The sequence below is a fragment of the Macaca mulatta genome, chromosome 1 (genome assembly GCF_049350105.2).
Source record: "Macaca mulatta isolate MMU2019108-1 chromosome 1, T2T-MMU8v2.0, whole genome shotgun sequence".
NCBI classification, from domain to species: domain Eukaryota; kingdom Metazoa; phylum Chordata; class Mammalia; order Primates; family Cercopithecidae; genus Macaca; species Macaca mulatta.
Genome location: NC_133406.1, coordinates 123,216,400 through 123,232,271, shown reverse-complemented (window position 1 = coordinate 123,232,271; position 15,872 = coordinate 123,216,400). Strand labels below are relative to the sequence as shown.

The window sequence follows — 15,872 nt, the reverse complement described above, 5'->3', positions numbered from 1 at the left end:
TACCAAAAAATTGGGTAGGAGGGCATGAAGCAAATAAAAGAAAGAAAGGATTAATTAGAGGAAGGTTAGGATTGAATAGCTAGGATGAGAACTAGGCAAGTTTAAGAGCTGTTCTGATGAAGGTACAGAGACGTGGCGCCTATGACTACTCTACTGCTGATAGTATAATACCATTATATGCCATATAAAACAATGGGAGAAAAAGAAGAAAAGAACACCAATAATCCTACCATCTTAAATAAGCATTGTTATTCTTATTTTGGTACATCCTCTTTGTTATTGTTTTCTATGTGTTTGCGTTTAATATCTTTATTGGATTTTTAAAAATCAGAGCAATACATGCTAGTTGTAGAAATAAAAACTGCACCAATCTCCCAACCCAACCTCCCAGAGGTATATAAATGGGATCATACAATATGCAGTCTTGAAAGTTAATAGTTTGTTGTGACTAAACATATTTTTCATGTCAGGTGCGATGGCACACACCTATGATCCCAGCCCTTTGGGAGGCCAACGTGCCAGATTGCTTGAGCTCAGGAGTTTGAGACCAGCCTGGGCAACATAGTGAAACCTTGTCTCTACAAAAAATACGAAAATTAGCCAGCTGTGGTAGTGTGCTCTGGTAGTCCCAGTTACTTGGGAGGCTGGAGTGGGAAGACTATTGGAGCCTGGGAGATGGAGGCTGCTGTGAGCTAAGATCGCACCACTTCCAGCCTGAGGGACTGAGTGAGACCCTGTCTCAAAAAAAAAAAAAAAAAAAAAAAAAAAATTGACATGACTATAGTCATAGTACATAGTACATTGTATAATGTTTGTTACTTAACATTATACAAACGATTACTATGTCTTTCATCTCTTTGTATTAATAATAATTAATGTCATTTTAACTTAGGTTTAAGTTCCATACAAACATTAAAGAGACTTTCAAGACCATTTAAAAAGAGGAAGATGATGGCTAAAAAGCACATGAAAAAGAGTGCCACATCAATAGAAAAATCCAAATTAAAAAAAAAATCAGATACCACTTCACACCTACTAAAAAATGCACACAATAACAAGCATTGTCGAGGATGCGAAGAACTGGGAACCCTCATACGTGGCTGGTGGAAATATAAAATGGTATAGCCACTTCGGAAAGTGGTTTAGCAATTTCTTAAAAAGTTAAACTAACCATATGACCTAGCAATTCCACTCATAGTTATCTGCCAAAGAGAAATGAGAGCAAATGTTCATATAAAGACTTTAACGTTAGGCCAGGTGTGGTGGCTCATGCCTGTAATCCCAGCACTTAGGGAAGCTGAGGCAGAGAGATTACCTGAGGTCAGGAGTTTGAGACCAGCTTGGCCAACATGGTGAAACCCCATCTCTACTAAAAATATAAAAATTAGCTGGACATGGTGGCTCAAGCCTATAATCCCAGCTACTCGGGAGGCTGAGGCAGGAGAATCATTTGAACCCAGGAGGAGGAGGTTGCAGTGAGCTGAGATCGCGCCACTGCCTCCAGCCTGACGGAGCAAGACTCCATTTTAAAAAAAACAAAACCAAAAACAAAACAGACTTTAACATTAATGTTCATAGCAATATTATTCCTAATAACTCCAAAGGAAAATGATCTAAATGTCCACCAACTGGTGAGTGAACACAGTGGAACACTACTCAGCAATAAAAAGGAGTGAAATACTGATATATGTGCAACATGGATAAACCTCAAAAGCATTATGTAAGTGAAAGAAGACAGAGGCGAGAGTCTACATATTACATGACTCTATTATATGAAATGTCCAGAAAAGGCAAACTTATAAAGACAGAAAGCATATCAGATGTTGCCTTGGGACTAGCTGGGGGTGGCAGTTGGAATTGACTACACACAGCTTTGAGGAAAGTTTTTGAGTGATAGAAATGTTTTAAAACTAGATTCTGGTGGTGATGGCACAACTTCATAAATTTACTTAAGAAGTGAATTGTGGGCTGGGCATGGTAGCTCACACCTGTAATCCCAGCAATTTGAGAGGCTGAGGTGGGTGGATTACCTGAGTTCAGGAGTTCGAGACCAGCCTGGCCAACATGGTGAAACCCCATCTCTACTAAAAATACAAAAATGAGCCAGGCGTGGTGGCGGGCACCTGTAATCCCAGCTACTTGGGAGGCTGAGGCAGGAGAATCACTTGAACCCAGGAGGCAGAGGTTGCAGTGAGCCAAGATCATGCCACTGCACTCCAGCCTGGCAACATAGCAAGACTCTGTCTCAAAAAAAAAAAAAAAAAAAAACCAAACAAACAAAAAAAGAATTGTGGCCAGGCATGGTGGCTCAAGCCTGTAATTCCAGCACTTTGGGGGCCCAAGGCAAGCAGATCACCTGAGGTCAGGAGTTCAACAGCCTGGCCAACATGGTGAAACCCCATCTCTACTAAAAATACAAAAATTAGCTGAGCGCGGTGGCACAAGCCTATAATCCCAGCTACTCAGGAGGCTGAGGCAGGAGAATCACTTGAACACAAGAGGCAGAGGTTGCAGTGAACCAAGATCCCACCATTGCACTCCACTCTAGCATGGGCGACAGACCAAGACTCCATTTATATATATATATATATATATATGAAGAATTGCACATTTACAAAAAAAAAAAAAAAAGAAGACGAAGATGAAGAGCCTGCTTTGAACCACTTTTGGAATAATATTTCAAGAACAGTGAAATTTGGAATCTAATACTGAAAATATATTGGTACAACAAAAGAATTTGTAGTCTCTTGGCTTTACAAAATATAACCACATTTGTTTTCATTACAGTATCATCCTGATTGAGCCTATGTCAAAGGACAAGTTGAAAACAGTCATATGTTTGAAAGGCACGAAATGAAATTGAATTACCATTACCTATCTTCAAACAAAAAGAATGAAACAGAAGAGGGTGGGCCTCAGTTTGGTTTTTATGTCACTATGCTGCTACCTAGTGGTCATTTAGAAAATGGCAGGACTTGGGTTTTTCGTTTTTGTCTTGGATTTGTTCAGCCATGTCTGTACACCACAGCAAATACCTAAACGCTTACCGATGTGTGGGTTAAATATCTGAATGTATTGCTGAATAATTTATGCTTTATAAAAATACTATAGTGGCAAGAACTGGATTGAAAGTTTTGAAAAATGGCTTTTAGTCCCTGATCGGCTGGTGTCAGCTTTGTGACTTTGAGCCAGCTCAAAATTAATCCATGGGTACTATCCCGTTCCAAAGTTTTAGGAGCAGCTCTGTAAGGTCAGCTCCTTAACTGCTCTAAACTTTAGTATCTTCATCTTGAAAATCGGGATAAACAATCCCATCCCTAGGCTAGTTGTGACAATGAAATGTGACAATGCATATACAAGTACTATCTCAGAACACACCTCAGGAAAAGTTAGAATATGACTTTCCCTCTCAGAATGTGCCTAATGGGGAACAATCCTTTATCTGTCAATTAAAATTAGTTACTGCTTCCCATCGTATCCCAAAGCAACAAGCAAAAACACCAGAAATTCAGAAAAGTAAATATGATTCTTAAAATGATCTGCTGATTTGAAAAATAAATTTGAACAATTTAAAAAATAATCAATAAAGCATAGCAGCTGGAATTTTACAAATCACTTGAAACTTGGAAATGCTGATTATTTTAAAACAATAAGGTAGTGACTGAGATGTCAAAAGGTGAATGTTCTAGCTCATCCTCTCACCACTGGTATCTTATGGAGGTCTGACATGTTTAATGTATGCCAGTCAGCACAATGCTGACCACAGAAAGTATAATTCTCTCATTTTCCCAAGAATTAAGCCCCACTTTTTTTTTTTTTTTTTCTTTTGAGACTGAGTCTCGCTCTGTCGCCCAGGCTGGAGTGCAGTGGCCGGATCTCGGCTCACTGCAAGCTCTGCCTCCCAGGTTTACGCCATCCTCCTGCCTCAGCCTCCCGAGTAGCTGGGACTACAGGCGCCCGCCACCTCACCCGGCTAGTTTATTTGTATTTTTTAGTGGAGACAGGGTTTCACCGTGCTAGCCAGGATGGTCTCAATCTCCTGACCTCGTGATCTGCCCGCCTGGGCCTCCCAAAGTGCTGGGATTACAGGCTTGAGCCACCGTGCCCGGCCAAGCCCTGCTTTTGTGGGGTTGGACTTGTTCCTGGGTGTGGTGGCTCACACCTGTAATCTCAGCACTTCGGGAGGGTGAGGCAGGAAGACTGCTTGAGCCTAGTAGTTTGAGACCAGCCTGGGAAACACAGCAAGACCTCCTCTCTACAAAAAAAAAAAAAAAAAAAAAAAAGAAATCAAAGAATCAAAAAATTAGTTAGGTGTGGTGGCACATACCTGTGGTCCCAGCTACTCCAGAGGCTGAGGTGGGAGGATTGCTTAAGCTCCAGAGGTTGAGGCTACAGTGAGCTATGGTTACACCACTGTACTCCAGTCAGTGGCAGAGCAAGACACTGTCTCAAAAAAGAAAAGAAAAATAAATAACAACAAAATGAGTGTCTGCACTAGGCGGGAGCACAGTAGTTCAATCATGGCTCACAGAAGCTTCAACCTCCCTGGGCTCAGGTGATCCTCCCAAGTCAGCCTCCCAAGTAGCTGGGACCACAGGCATGCTCCACCAAGCCCGGATAATTTTTGTATTTTTGTATTAGATGGAGTTTCACCATGTTGCCCAGGCTGGTCCCAAACTCCTGGATTCAAGCGATCTACCTGCCTCAGCCTCCCAAAATGCTGAGATTACAGGTATGAGCCACCTTGCCTGGCCCACCCTAGATTTTATTCAATATTTCACAGGTCAGAGAACTAGTTTTCTTCTGTAACTGAAGGGTTTCTACTACCATTTTATTTCTTCACCCATTAGGATATTTCCTTAGGATGCCAACATATCTAGATGACTAATTTTAGTTATTACTTTCCATGCAGCAGATAGATGTTTTGGCATTACTTAGTTTTGAAAACAGCTTTATTAAGGTATAATTTAGATATCACAGAATTCACCTATTTAAAGTGTAAAATTCGACGAGTACAGTAAATTTAATCAATTGTGCACCCATTACCACAGTCCAGTTTTAGAACAATTCCAACATATACTTTGCATTTGACCAGCTCCATACTGAAAAATTTCTTGGATAATTAACCTGTGCATTTTAAACCATCTAAATCTAGGACCCAGCCTAGACATTATTTTGAATAAATCAAGCTTTAAGGAAAAACAAACTCTAAACTTTACTCAAAATAGAGATCCATAAAGCACATTCTCCCAAAGTCTCTCCAGGGGTCTGTAGGCTAATTAAGAATACAAATTTAAAATATAAATGAAGAATAAAAAATAATACACATACACCAATACACATATGTATTTTGAAAAGTGTATATTGTATAATTCATTATACTTTATTTCAATAGGCATACGTTTTTTTGTGTTTTTTTTAAGAGACAAGGTCTCACTCTGTCACCAAGGCTGGAGTGCAGTGGCATAATCACAGCTCACTGCAGCCTCGAACCTGTGGGCCCAAGCCATCCTCCCACCTCAGCCTTCTGAGTAGCCACGACCCCAGGTGCCCACCACCACACTCAACAGGCATAAAAATTACTTTTAAAAATGTTTCCAGTTATGACCATCTTTCATCCAATCTCAAACTTATTTTTTTCAATCTTTTAAATATGATGAGGTGGAATAAGTTGCCCAGAGACTTAACATTTTTATCTAGTATATTTTAAATTTATGGAAGAAATATTCCCCGTTCGTGATTTGGCTGTGCACACTTTTACCGGGTTGGACTGGAGATACTGACTTGGGTACTTGCAGAGGGGGTGCTTCTTCCTTAATGGGATATTTAAGAGGCCCCGATTTTGCCTTATTTTAAAAATTATTCAAGAAATAATTAATTACCATGCCCCTCTTTCTGCAAATCCTGTATTCATGGTGTACTACCTCCAACACAGCATCTATTAAACACGTACAAATACATCAGTTGCAAGAATAACAATCTTGGAATAATGAAAATGCCTCTACCTGTTTTTTGTTCCTGTCTTATCTCTAAGTTCATCTAAGTTTCAGAAGGGTAGTCATGTATAAATGAACTCCACTTTGGAAATTCCATTTTTCTCTAGTCCTGGAGAGTTGCTAATAACTCCATTCATTTTGACATTTAAATACTATTTTATATTTTTATGTAAGTGTTCAGTATGCACTAGTTCAGTCTCCTCAAAATACTGAGTAAGTTTCTTGTGGTTAGAATAGTTGTTTCAAACTTTGTGTGTGTAAATGAATAAATTTTACATTTCTCAAGCACCTAGTCCACATCGGGCATAAAAAAGCTATTTAACAAGTATTGTTTAATTAATAAATGATACCTCAGGTTTGTCTCCCTTTCTCTGGATCCCCATAAGATGTACGTTTATCACATCGCCGAGATTTCCTAGACATTACAGATTTTCTGTTCTACGGCCCCCATAAGAACAGTGCAGGTGCCACACCATATGTCTGGGACATATGGTCCTCAATAGCTGCAATATGAAACTATTTCTATTGCAATAAATCTGGTATCTATTCCTCTCTTTTTGTTTACTAATAGTTTTGATTACAACTTCAAATTTTAAAAATCGAGGATGAAGCTAAATAGAAGGGAACTGTCCCCTTTCTTCTATTTAACCTCATCTTCCACTTTCAAAATTACAAAAGAATATTAGTAAAAAAAAGTTTGACAGTACAAAATAATAAAGCAAAATTCGCCTTCACCAAAAGTCATCTATTTCCCCTTCCGTAGTTTCCACGTTGAGGCTGGTAACTCGGGGCTTCCACTCTGGGCGAGCCTAAAGAACATCCAGTACACACAGGTAGCAGCTGCGCGGGCCAAATGGCGCTGAGACCCGCGCACCTGTCCACGGACCAGCCCACTGGCCAACTCTTTGACCTTGGGTGAGTCTCTCAAATTTGAGTCTCCGGATCTTCCATAAAATGCTACCCATCTCATCAGGCTGAGTGAGGAGAGCCGTGTATGTGTAAGCACTTTGTGAAATCTAAAGCACGAGGCAAACTTAAAGCATTGTTAGGGGGACGGGGGTCCTAGAGAAGTCTTTGTGCCTGCCTATGAGAGCCTTTTCAGTTCCCCGCAGCAGCTTCCAGGGACTTCCCACCACCCCGGCCGCTCCGGCTCCTGCACCGCAAATCTCGCGGCTCCGCCTGCAGCTGCGGCTTCCCCCGGCCTCCCCGCCAGCGACTGAGCGAGGAGCCCAGCGCGCACGAGCGCCAGCCTGGCTCAGAGACGCCCGCGAAGCCAGGGCCTTTCAGCGCCTGCTAACTGGCGTTACCCCTAGGGCCGCCTCTCGGTTTTAAACGTAAACAAGAGCTGCCCTTCCCTCTTCCAAGACCTGCAAATCCATGATTCCTTTCCTCCGGAAACCCCGCCGCCTTCTAAGTTTCTCCCCAGCCTCAGCCACGCCCCAGCCAGCAAATGCCGGGTCCTCCACGTCCGCTCGCTTAGTATTTGATTTCGGCGCGCGCCATACCTGAGGGCGGCTGTGATTGGTTGGAGGTTAGCGAAGTTCCTATATGATTGGCTGATGGCGGGTAGGATGGAAGAAGGCCAAGGGCGGAGAATTGTGGGCGGGATTAAGACTGCAAGAGCTGAGTGATGGTTGGTTCCTGAACAAAGAGGGCGGAGTAAAAGGCGGAAGCAGAATTTGGGGCGGGGCCTTGTGGAACTTGGGAGACCCAGCGAGATGGAAGTAGTTAGGTGTCCGGAGCACGGTAAGGGGCCAGGGTCTCAGCGTCCCCTGGGGCCTGTTAATTTAGCGTGGCGTAATCGTTCACTTTCTTCTCTCTTCAGGGACTTTCTGCTTTCTTAAGACCGGCGTCCGCGATGGCCCGAATAAAGGAAAGAGCTTCTACGTGTGCCGGGCAGACACGTGCAGCTTCGTGCGGGCCACCGAGTAGGTCTCGACCTGGGCCCCACTCCCTGTGGCTGCCCGGGGCCTCCCGAGAGGAGCTGCCGGCTCCCCGCTGTTGGGGGCCACAGAGACGAGGAGTGGTGGGGCCCTGGTCTGCGTTGTCAGGACCCTTTAAGCAGTTGGTGATCCCAGGGCAGCGTGGCGTGTTTGGAAGACGCCCAGCTAATTCTGGCTGTGTGACCCGAGGCTGGTTACTCTCCCTCTCTGGGCCGATGGTTTCCCTACCTGTAAAATTGAAGATCGGTGTTTTCCAGCTCTGGGTTTCTATTCACCTGACAGGACTTAACCACTCCCTTCTTCTGCTCAGACAGTCCCTCCCCCTTTAAAGGAGTAAGGACACACAGCAGACATGGTGGAAAATAATTTATCTGTGTTTTGCACTAGTTTTAGGCCCGACTGTTTTTTTAAATGTTTGAGCTTAAAACACTCTAGTGATTAGTTGTTAGCCTTTTTATTTTAAAATAGGAGTCTCTGCATCTAAATGGTGAAATTGATAATTCAAAGAAATTAGCGCTGGAAGAAACAACGGAGGGCCTGGCGCGGTGTGTGAGGCCTGTGATCCCAGCATTTTGGGAGTCCAAGGCGAGCGAATCGCTTGAGCCTAGGAGTTCGAAACCAGCCTGGGCAACATGGTGAAACCCCGTCTCTACAAAAAATTAAAAAAAAAAAATTGGGCATGGTATCACACGCCTGTAGTCCCAGATACTCGTGAGGCTGAGGTGGGAGGAGAGAGTCAGAAATGTTAAGCATCTTCTCTAAAGTGAGGAAAGTTAATAGTTTGTCAAGTGTTAATGTTTTCACAATACCAAGTGTCTACATCTTCTATGTGAATTTTAAAACTACCATCACATCATTAAACGTTTGCTCTCCATTCAGCGGAACTTGTTAGAGAAAAGTTATTTTTCCACGTGTCAGATGTAAAGTACATAATGGATATCAGTATTAGAAAAGTGTCCTTTCAACATGTACACTAACTTCCCATGTTTCTGTTTCATGAGTTAGATGATTTACACTGAGCCTGTCAGGTCAAGTTTTGTGAGATAGAAGCATTTTTACGTTTGCAGGAATTCAGCATTAATGGTGGCATAAGATTTGGTTTTACATTAAGAGAAACACTCTTATTTAGGTCCCATCTACACAAATGCTTTGCTATACAAACTAGTACAGTGGTATTTGAAGACAATTATTTGATAAACTTGATTTATTTGGAATATATCTGATAACCAAAATATAGGCCAAAAAAGTGCCATAGGTATAGGAGAGTACTTTAAACTTTCACTCAAACCTGTTTACTCTCAAATGTTATATATATTTAAATTTTTTCATAGTAAGTTGGGAGTGATTAAAAAACTTACCCAAAACAAGAAGCATATAGGACATATTATTAGAGGTAGGCATGTGAATAACACTAATTGACAGCTCTCAGGGAAAGCATGAAGGAAGAGCCTGGGGAAAATTCATACAGGGCCTCAGCCAGCCCTAATTATGTCATTCATAGGGGGAACTCAGTGTAGAGGTTATACAGTGCAGTGTAATTTTAAACTTTTGAGTCATCAAGAAATAGTTATGCTTTATTTGAGAAAGTGGGTAAAGATGAAAGCTAGGGACCCCTTCCCCAAAGGAATGCCCACAGCCGTGATAATGAGTGGGAATTACAAACCCAGTAGAGGTTATACATAGATTCTTGATGTAAAAGCCTATAGTTTTGGTTTGACTTTAGGATATTGATCTCTGTTCCTGACCTAAAAATGTTTTCAACTTTTTTCTTTTCTCTAGCATTCCTGTTTCTCATTGCTTATTGCATGAGGACTTTGTGGTAGAGCTTCAGGGTTTGCTTCTGCCACAGGACAAGAAAGAATACAGGTAAGGGTCCAAAAGGAACATCTAAGTATATTTGCTTTTTTTTTCTCCCTGAAAGAGTTGCAGCCAGGTATGTATTAGGATTGTTCTTTAAAAGTCATTTTAAAAAAACAAACAAAATTTGTGTATGTATTAAGTGTCTTTTGGGCTGTCACTCCATAACTGCTGAGCAACTAGTTAATCTGAGAAGTCTGATTTCTAGTAATTTTCATGTAAATGGCTCCACAATCATCCCTCTCCAACTGTCAAGTAGCTTATAATGTCAGCTGACCATTGGCCACTAACTTGCAGTTAACTTGTCAACCTTCCAATTCCGATAATAGAACAAGGTAATGGGTAAAAATGGCTGACAGATATTTAGTACTCAATAAATGTTAGTTTCCTTTCCTTTCTATGGGAATTTGGGAAGGGCAGAGAAGTCTATAGAGATGGGAGATATCTGTCATGAGTATTTAAAGATAAAGGAGGAATTCCCTAAGTGTTACAGAGAGGTCGTATTTAATGGATTAATATATTGCGTTAGAGTACTGAGGCGTGAATTAGCATGGCGTTTTCAGGGAAAATTTGAACACAGACTTTAGGAGATAAGGCTGGTCAGGAAGGTAGGGGTCAGGATGTGATAGTCTTTGTGTGATATTCTATGCACTTCAGAATTTGTATATTCTAGATCCCCCCCCACCCAATTGAAGGCATTTGAGTACCACCTACAATTTTTACATACCTGAGTACTGTTCATACTTCTATTTTTCTTAATTTAGTTATGTGTATAGTAAGATACACAAGTCTTAAGTTGTCAGCCAGTTGAGTTTTGAGAATGTATGTACCTGCTCATAAAACCAAGCTCCGAGTCAAACTATTACCCCAATAAGTGCCATCAGTCCCCTTCAAGTTAATTTCAACCCTCCCATCTCTACCCCCATCAGCAATCACTGTTCTGATTTTTATCTCTTTAGATGTGTTTTGATTGTTCTTGAATGTTATATAAATGAAATCCTACTGCATGTACTCTTCTGTGTCTGACTTCTTTTACTTAACAATGTGTGAAATTTATGTAATATGTATCAGGAATTCATTTTTATTGTGGAGTTGAATTTCATTTATAAATGCACCACTTTGTTTCTTGTGCCTATTTGCCATCAGAAAATCTCGACGTATCTGTTTAAATCTTTTGTCCTTTTTTTTGCATTGAAATTTGTATCAAGTAGTTTTAGATTCACATACAGTTGTAAGGAATAATGCAGAGTTATCCCCTATAGACTTTATCCAGTTTCCCCCAGTGGTGACATTTGCAAGGTTTAGAAATATATCACTAACAGAATATTAATATTGGTAAAACCCACCAGTTTTATTGGTAAAGGTAGTTTTACTTGAATTAATTTATATGTGTATGTGTGTGTGTATTTAAATCTATACAGTTTTATCCTGTTGAGTCATGTATCTACCACTACAGTCAAGGTACTGAAGAGTTCCATCACGGGACCTCTCTGTTGCCCTTTCTATAACCATACCCCCTTCCCTCCCTTCTACCCTTTTCACCCCGGCAATCAGGAATTTGTTCCTCATTTCTAAAATTCTGTCATTGCACAATTGTTACATAAATGGAATCATACAGTATAACTTTGGAGATCTTTGCCTGTTTTAAAAATTATGTTGTCTTTTTTTAAAACCGAGTTGGAGGGCCGGGCGCGGTGGCTCAAGCCTGTAATCCCAGCACTTTGGGAGGCCGAGACGGGCGGATCACGAGGTCAGGAGATCAAGACCATCCTGGCTAACCCGGTGAAACCCCGTCTCTACTAAAAAATACAAAAAAACTAGCCGGGCGAGGTGGCGGGCGCCTGTAGTCCCAGCTACTCGGGAGGCTGAGGCAGGAGAATGGCGTGAACCCGGGAGGCGGAGCTTGCAGTGAGCTGAGATCCGGCCACTGCACTCCAGCCTGGGCGACAGAGCGAGACTCCGTCTCAAAAAAAAAAAAAAAAAAAAACAAAAAACTGAGTTGGAAGCGTTCTTCATAAATTCTTTATACAGGTTAGGACAGGCATGGTGGCTTACACCTGTAATCCCAGCACTTTGGGAGGCCAAAGTGGGCAGATCACTTGAGATTAGGAGCTCGAGACCAGCCTGGCCAGCCAACATGGTGAAACCCCATCTCTACTAAATAAAAAAAAGCGAAAAAACAAACAAACAAAAAATTAGCCGGGCGTGGTGGCACACTCCTGAAGTCTCAGCTACTCGGGAGGCTGAGGCAGAAAAATCACTTGAATCTAGGAGGATTCAGTGAGCTGAGGGAGGTTGCAGTGAGCTGAGCGAGCCTGGGTGACAGAGGGAGACTCCCTCTCAAAAAAAAAAAAAAAATTCTCTGTATAAGTTATTTGTCAGATATTTGTATTGTGAATATTTTCTCCCAGTCTGTGGTATGTGTTTTCTTAATTGCTTTTTAAAAAGCAAATGGTTTAATTTTTTATGAAGTCCAGTTTATCATTTTTGTATGGTTTGTGCTTTTTGTCTGATCTCCAAGAAATCTTTGCCTACCCCAATGTCACAAATATTGCCAAGAATTGTCTAGAAGCTTTATAGTTTTATTTTTGTTTGTTTGTTTGTTTGAGAGAGAGAGTTTCGCTCTGTCTCCCAGGCTGGAGTGCCGTGGTACAATCTCGGCTCACTGCAACCTCCGCCTCCTGGGTTCAAGCAATTCTCATGCCTCTGTCTCCCAAGTAGTCACAAGTAGCTGGGACTACAAGTGCTCACCAATAATTTTTTTGTATTTTAGTAGAGACGAAGTTTCACCGTTTTTTTTTTTTTTTTTTGAGACGGAGTCTCGCTCTGTCACCCAGGCTGGAGTGCAGTGGCCGGATCTCAGCTCACTGCAAGCTCCGCCTCCCGGGTTTACGCCATTCTCCGGCCTCAGCCTCCCGAGTAGCTGGGACTACAGGCGCCCGCCACCTCACCCGGCTAGTTTTTTGTATTTCTTAATAGAGACGGGGTTTCACCGTGTTAGCCAGGATGGTCTCGATCTCCTGACCTCGTGATCCGCCCGTCTCGGCCTCCCAAAGTGCTGGGATTACAGGCTTGAGCCACCGCGCCCGGCCAAGTTTCACCGTTTTGCCCAGGCTGGTCTCGAACTCCTGAGCTCAGGCAATCCACCCATCTCGGCCTCCCAAGGTGCTAGGATTTCAGGCGTGAGCCACTGCACCTGGCCTGTTTTTTTTTTTTTAAGTAGCTTTTTCATATAGGTCTATTATCTACAGCTTAAATTACTTTTGTATAGTATATAAGGTAGTGTAGAGGTTCCTTTATTTTTACATATGTTACCAATTGTTTTAGCATCATGTTTTGAAGAGTTTCCTTTTCCCATTGAAATGCTTGGCATCTTTGTAAAAAATCAATTGATCTAATATATGTAAGTCTATTTCTGGGGTTGCTAATCTGTTCCATTGATCCATTTGCCTATCTTTACATAATTAATCAGATAAAATAGTGTGAGTCTTCTGACTTTATTCTTTTGCAAGACTGTGTTGGCTATTCTAGGATCTTTGCATTTCCATATAAAATGCACAATCAGCTTTTAAAAATTTCCGTAGAAAACCCTGTTGGGATTGCATTGAATCTATGTAGATCAATTTGGAGAGACTTGTTGTCAATATTGAGGCTTCCAATCCATGAATGTAGTGCATTTGTTTATGACTTTAAAAATATCAGCCGGGCACAGTGGCTCATGCCTGTAATCCCAGCATTTTGGGAGGCTGAGGCAGGCAGATCACGAGGTCAGGAGATTGAGACCATCATGGCTAACACGGTGAAACCCCACCTCCACTAAAATTACAAAACATTAGCCGGGCGTGGTGGCGGGCGCCTATAGTCCCAGCTACTTAGGAGGCTGAGGCAACAGAATGGCGTGAACCCGGGAGGCAGAGCTTGCAGTAAGCCAAGATCGCGCCACTGCACTCCAGCCTGGGCGACAGAGCGAGACTCCGTCTCAAAAAACAAACAAAAAAAAGTCTCTGAGCATTGTTTAATAGTTTTCATTACAGACTTCCTATACATCTTTTGTTAAATTTATTTCTCAGTGTTTATGTTTTTTAATGCTGTTGTAAATGGAATTTTTAAAATTTCATTTTTGGATTGTATTCTGCTGGTACAGTGGGGCTGGTAAGGCTTTATTGCATGAAGTTATTATATTTACTGCTACTTAAAACCATTTACATACTACTGGAGGACCTTTACCATACAGATACACTGTGGTAGGTGTTAGGAAGCCACTGAAGGAGTTTTGATCCAATTTGCATTAAAAGAACTGTGGAGGACAGATTAGAAAGTGAAAATAGAGCAAAGAGACCACTGAAATACTAGCTACCATTGAAAGCCCACTACATACTTTTTTTTTTTTTTTTTTTTCTGTAGAGACAAGGTCTCACTCTATTACCCAGGCTGGTCTCAATCCCCTGGGCTCAAGCAATCCTCCTACCTCAGCCTCCCAAAGTGCTGGGATTATGGGTGTGAGCCACTGCACCTAGCCTGTTCATTATCTTTTACCTTCATATAATTTGTTGTGATAGATGTCAATATCCCTGTTTACCAGACAGATGAAGAAACTACCATTGAGACAGGTCAGAAAGGGAATCTGGTTATAAAGTGGCATTGCTGGGATTTAAACCCAAGTCCAACTGATTCCAGACACACCAACTTTCTCTTAAGTGAGAGGTGATGGGCCTGAATTGAGGTAGCAGCAGTGGAATTGGGTGCAATTAGAATGGAGAAAACTTGCTGAAAGAGCACTGATAAGATGTATTTCCTGGTAGGGCATATAAGCGTGTTCCTTCCTCCATTTTTTCATCTGGAGTATTGCTCACAGTGACCCTAACTTCCCTGGGTTGGAGGATTCCGAGAGAGAACGTGTGTGATGGCCTCGGTCTGGTGTTTGGCATGTTGTCAGTGCTCAGTAGGGAAATGGTTGCTAAGGTGGGACTTCTGGGTAATGTGTTTACATTAAGCAGGACAAGGAAGAAAGGTCAGGTTGATAGAGTATTGGGATGTGTGGCCAACATGTACAGCTTTGGACTAATCATGTCTGTTTTTGTTTTTTTTTTTTCTTTTTAAGAGTCTTGCTCTGTCACCCAGGCTGGAGTGCGGTGGCACAATCTCAGCTCACTGCGACCTCTGCCTCCCAGGTTCAGGTGATTCTCATGTCTCAGTCTCCCGAGTATCTGGGATTACTAGTGTGTGTCACGATGCCTAGCTAATTTTTGTATTTTTAGTAGAGACGCGGTTTTGCCATGTTGGCCAGGCTGGTCTCGAACTCCTAGTCTCAAGTGGTTCACCTGCCTCAGCCTCCCAGAGTATTGGGATTACAGGCGTGAGCCACCACACCTGGCCAAATTGTGTCTTATTTTCATGTGAAACCAGCTAGAAAAATGAGCGTGCAGCTCTGAAGAAAGGCGTGATTGAGGTCAGAATTTTGAGAACTTGCTGTTAGCATTCTTTGTACTAGATGGATGAGACTGAGAGGGGACTATTATTTTAAAATAGAACAAAAAAGTATGTTACATGTATTTCTCTTAGCCCAAATCCAGAACACTATTACTAGGAGGTACTTACTGGAGCTTTAAAAAGGTTGTCTTAGGGCTAGGTGTGGTGGTTCACACCTGTAATCCCAGCACTTTGGGAGGCCAAGGTGGGCGGATCACTGGAGGGCAGGAGTTCAAGACCAGCCTGGCCAACATGGTGAAACTCCGTCTCTACTAAAAATACAAAAAATAGCCGGGCGTGGTGGCGGGTGCCTGTAATCCCAGCTACTTGGGAGGCAGGAGAATCACTTTGAGCTGGGAAAGCGGAGGTTGCAGTGAGCCAAGATCACATCATTGCACTCCACCCTGGATGACAGAGCAAGACTCAGTCTCAAAAAAAAAAGGTTGTCTTAGGACAAATAAAAGTAAAAGGCAGTTCCCAACACACAACAAATTAAAAAACAATAACAACAGAAAACCAGGTACCCTGATAGGTGGTATGGACTGGACATTTGAACAGAAATAGATAAGCCTATATATGGATGATGGCTTCCGTAGTGAACATTAAG

General features: G+C 42.0%; 1 protein-coding gene across 3 annotated transcripts in view; it reads left to right on the top strand.

Moving 5' to 3' along the window:
- Window positions 1-7,652: 7,652 nt before the first annotated feature.
- TTF2 (transcription termination factor 2) overlaps window positions 7,653-15,872 on the top strand; it is a 46,387-nt gene continuing 38,167 nt past the window's right edge. For all 3 annotated transcript variants that reach the window (XM_015149058.3, XM_077950316.1, XM_001112974.5), the window contains exons 1-3: window positions 7,653-7,742; window positions 7,822-7,924; window positions 9,719-9,805. In XM_015149058.3, the coding sequence (XP_015004544.3) occupies window positions 7,715-7,742; window positions 7,822-7,924; window positions 9,719-9,805 (218 nt within the window). In that variant the 5' untranslated portion in view covers window positions 7,653-7,714. The remainder of the gene's footprint in view (window positions 7,743-7,821; window positions 7,925-9,718; window positions 9,806-15,872) is intronic.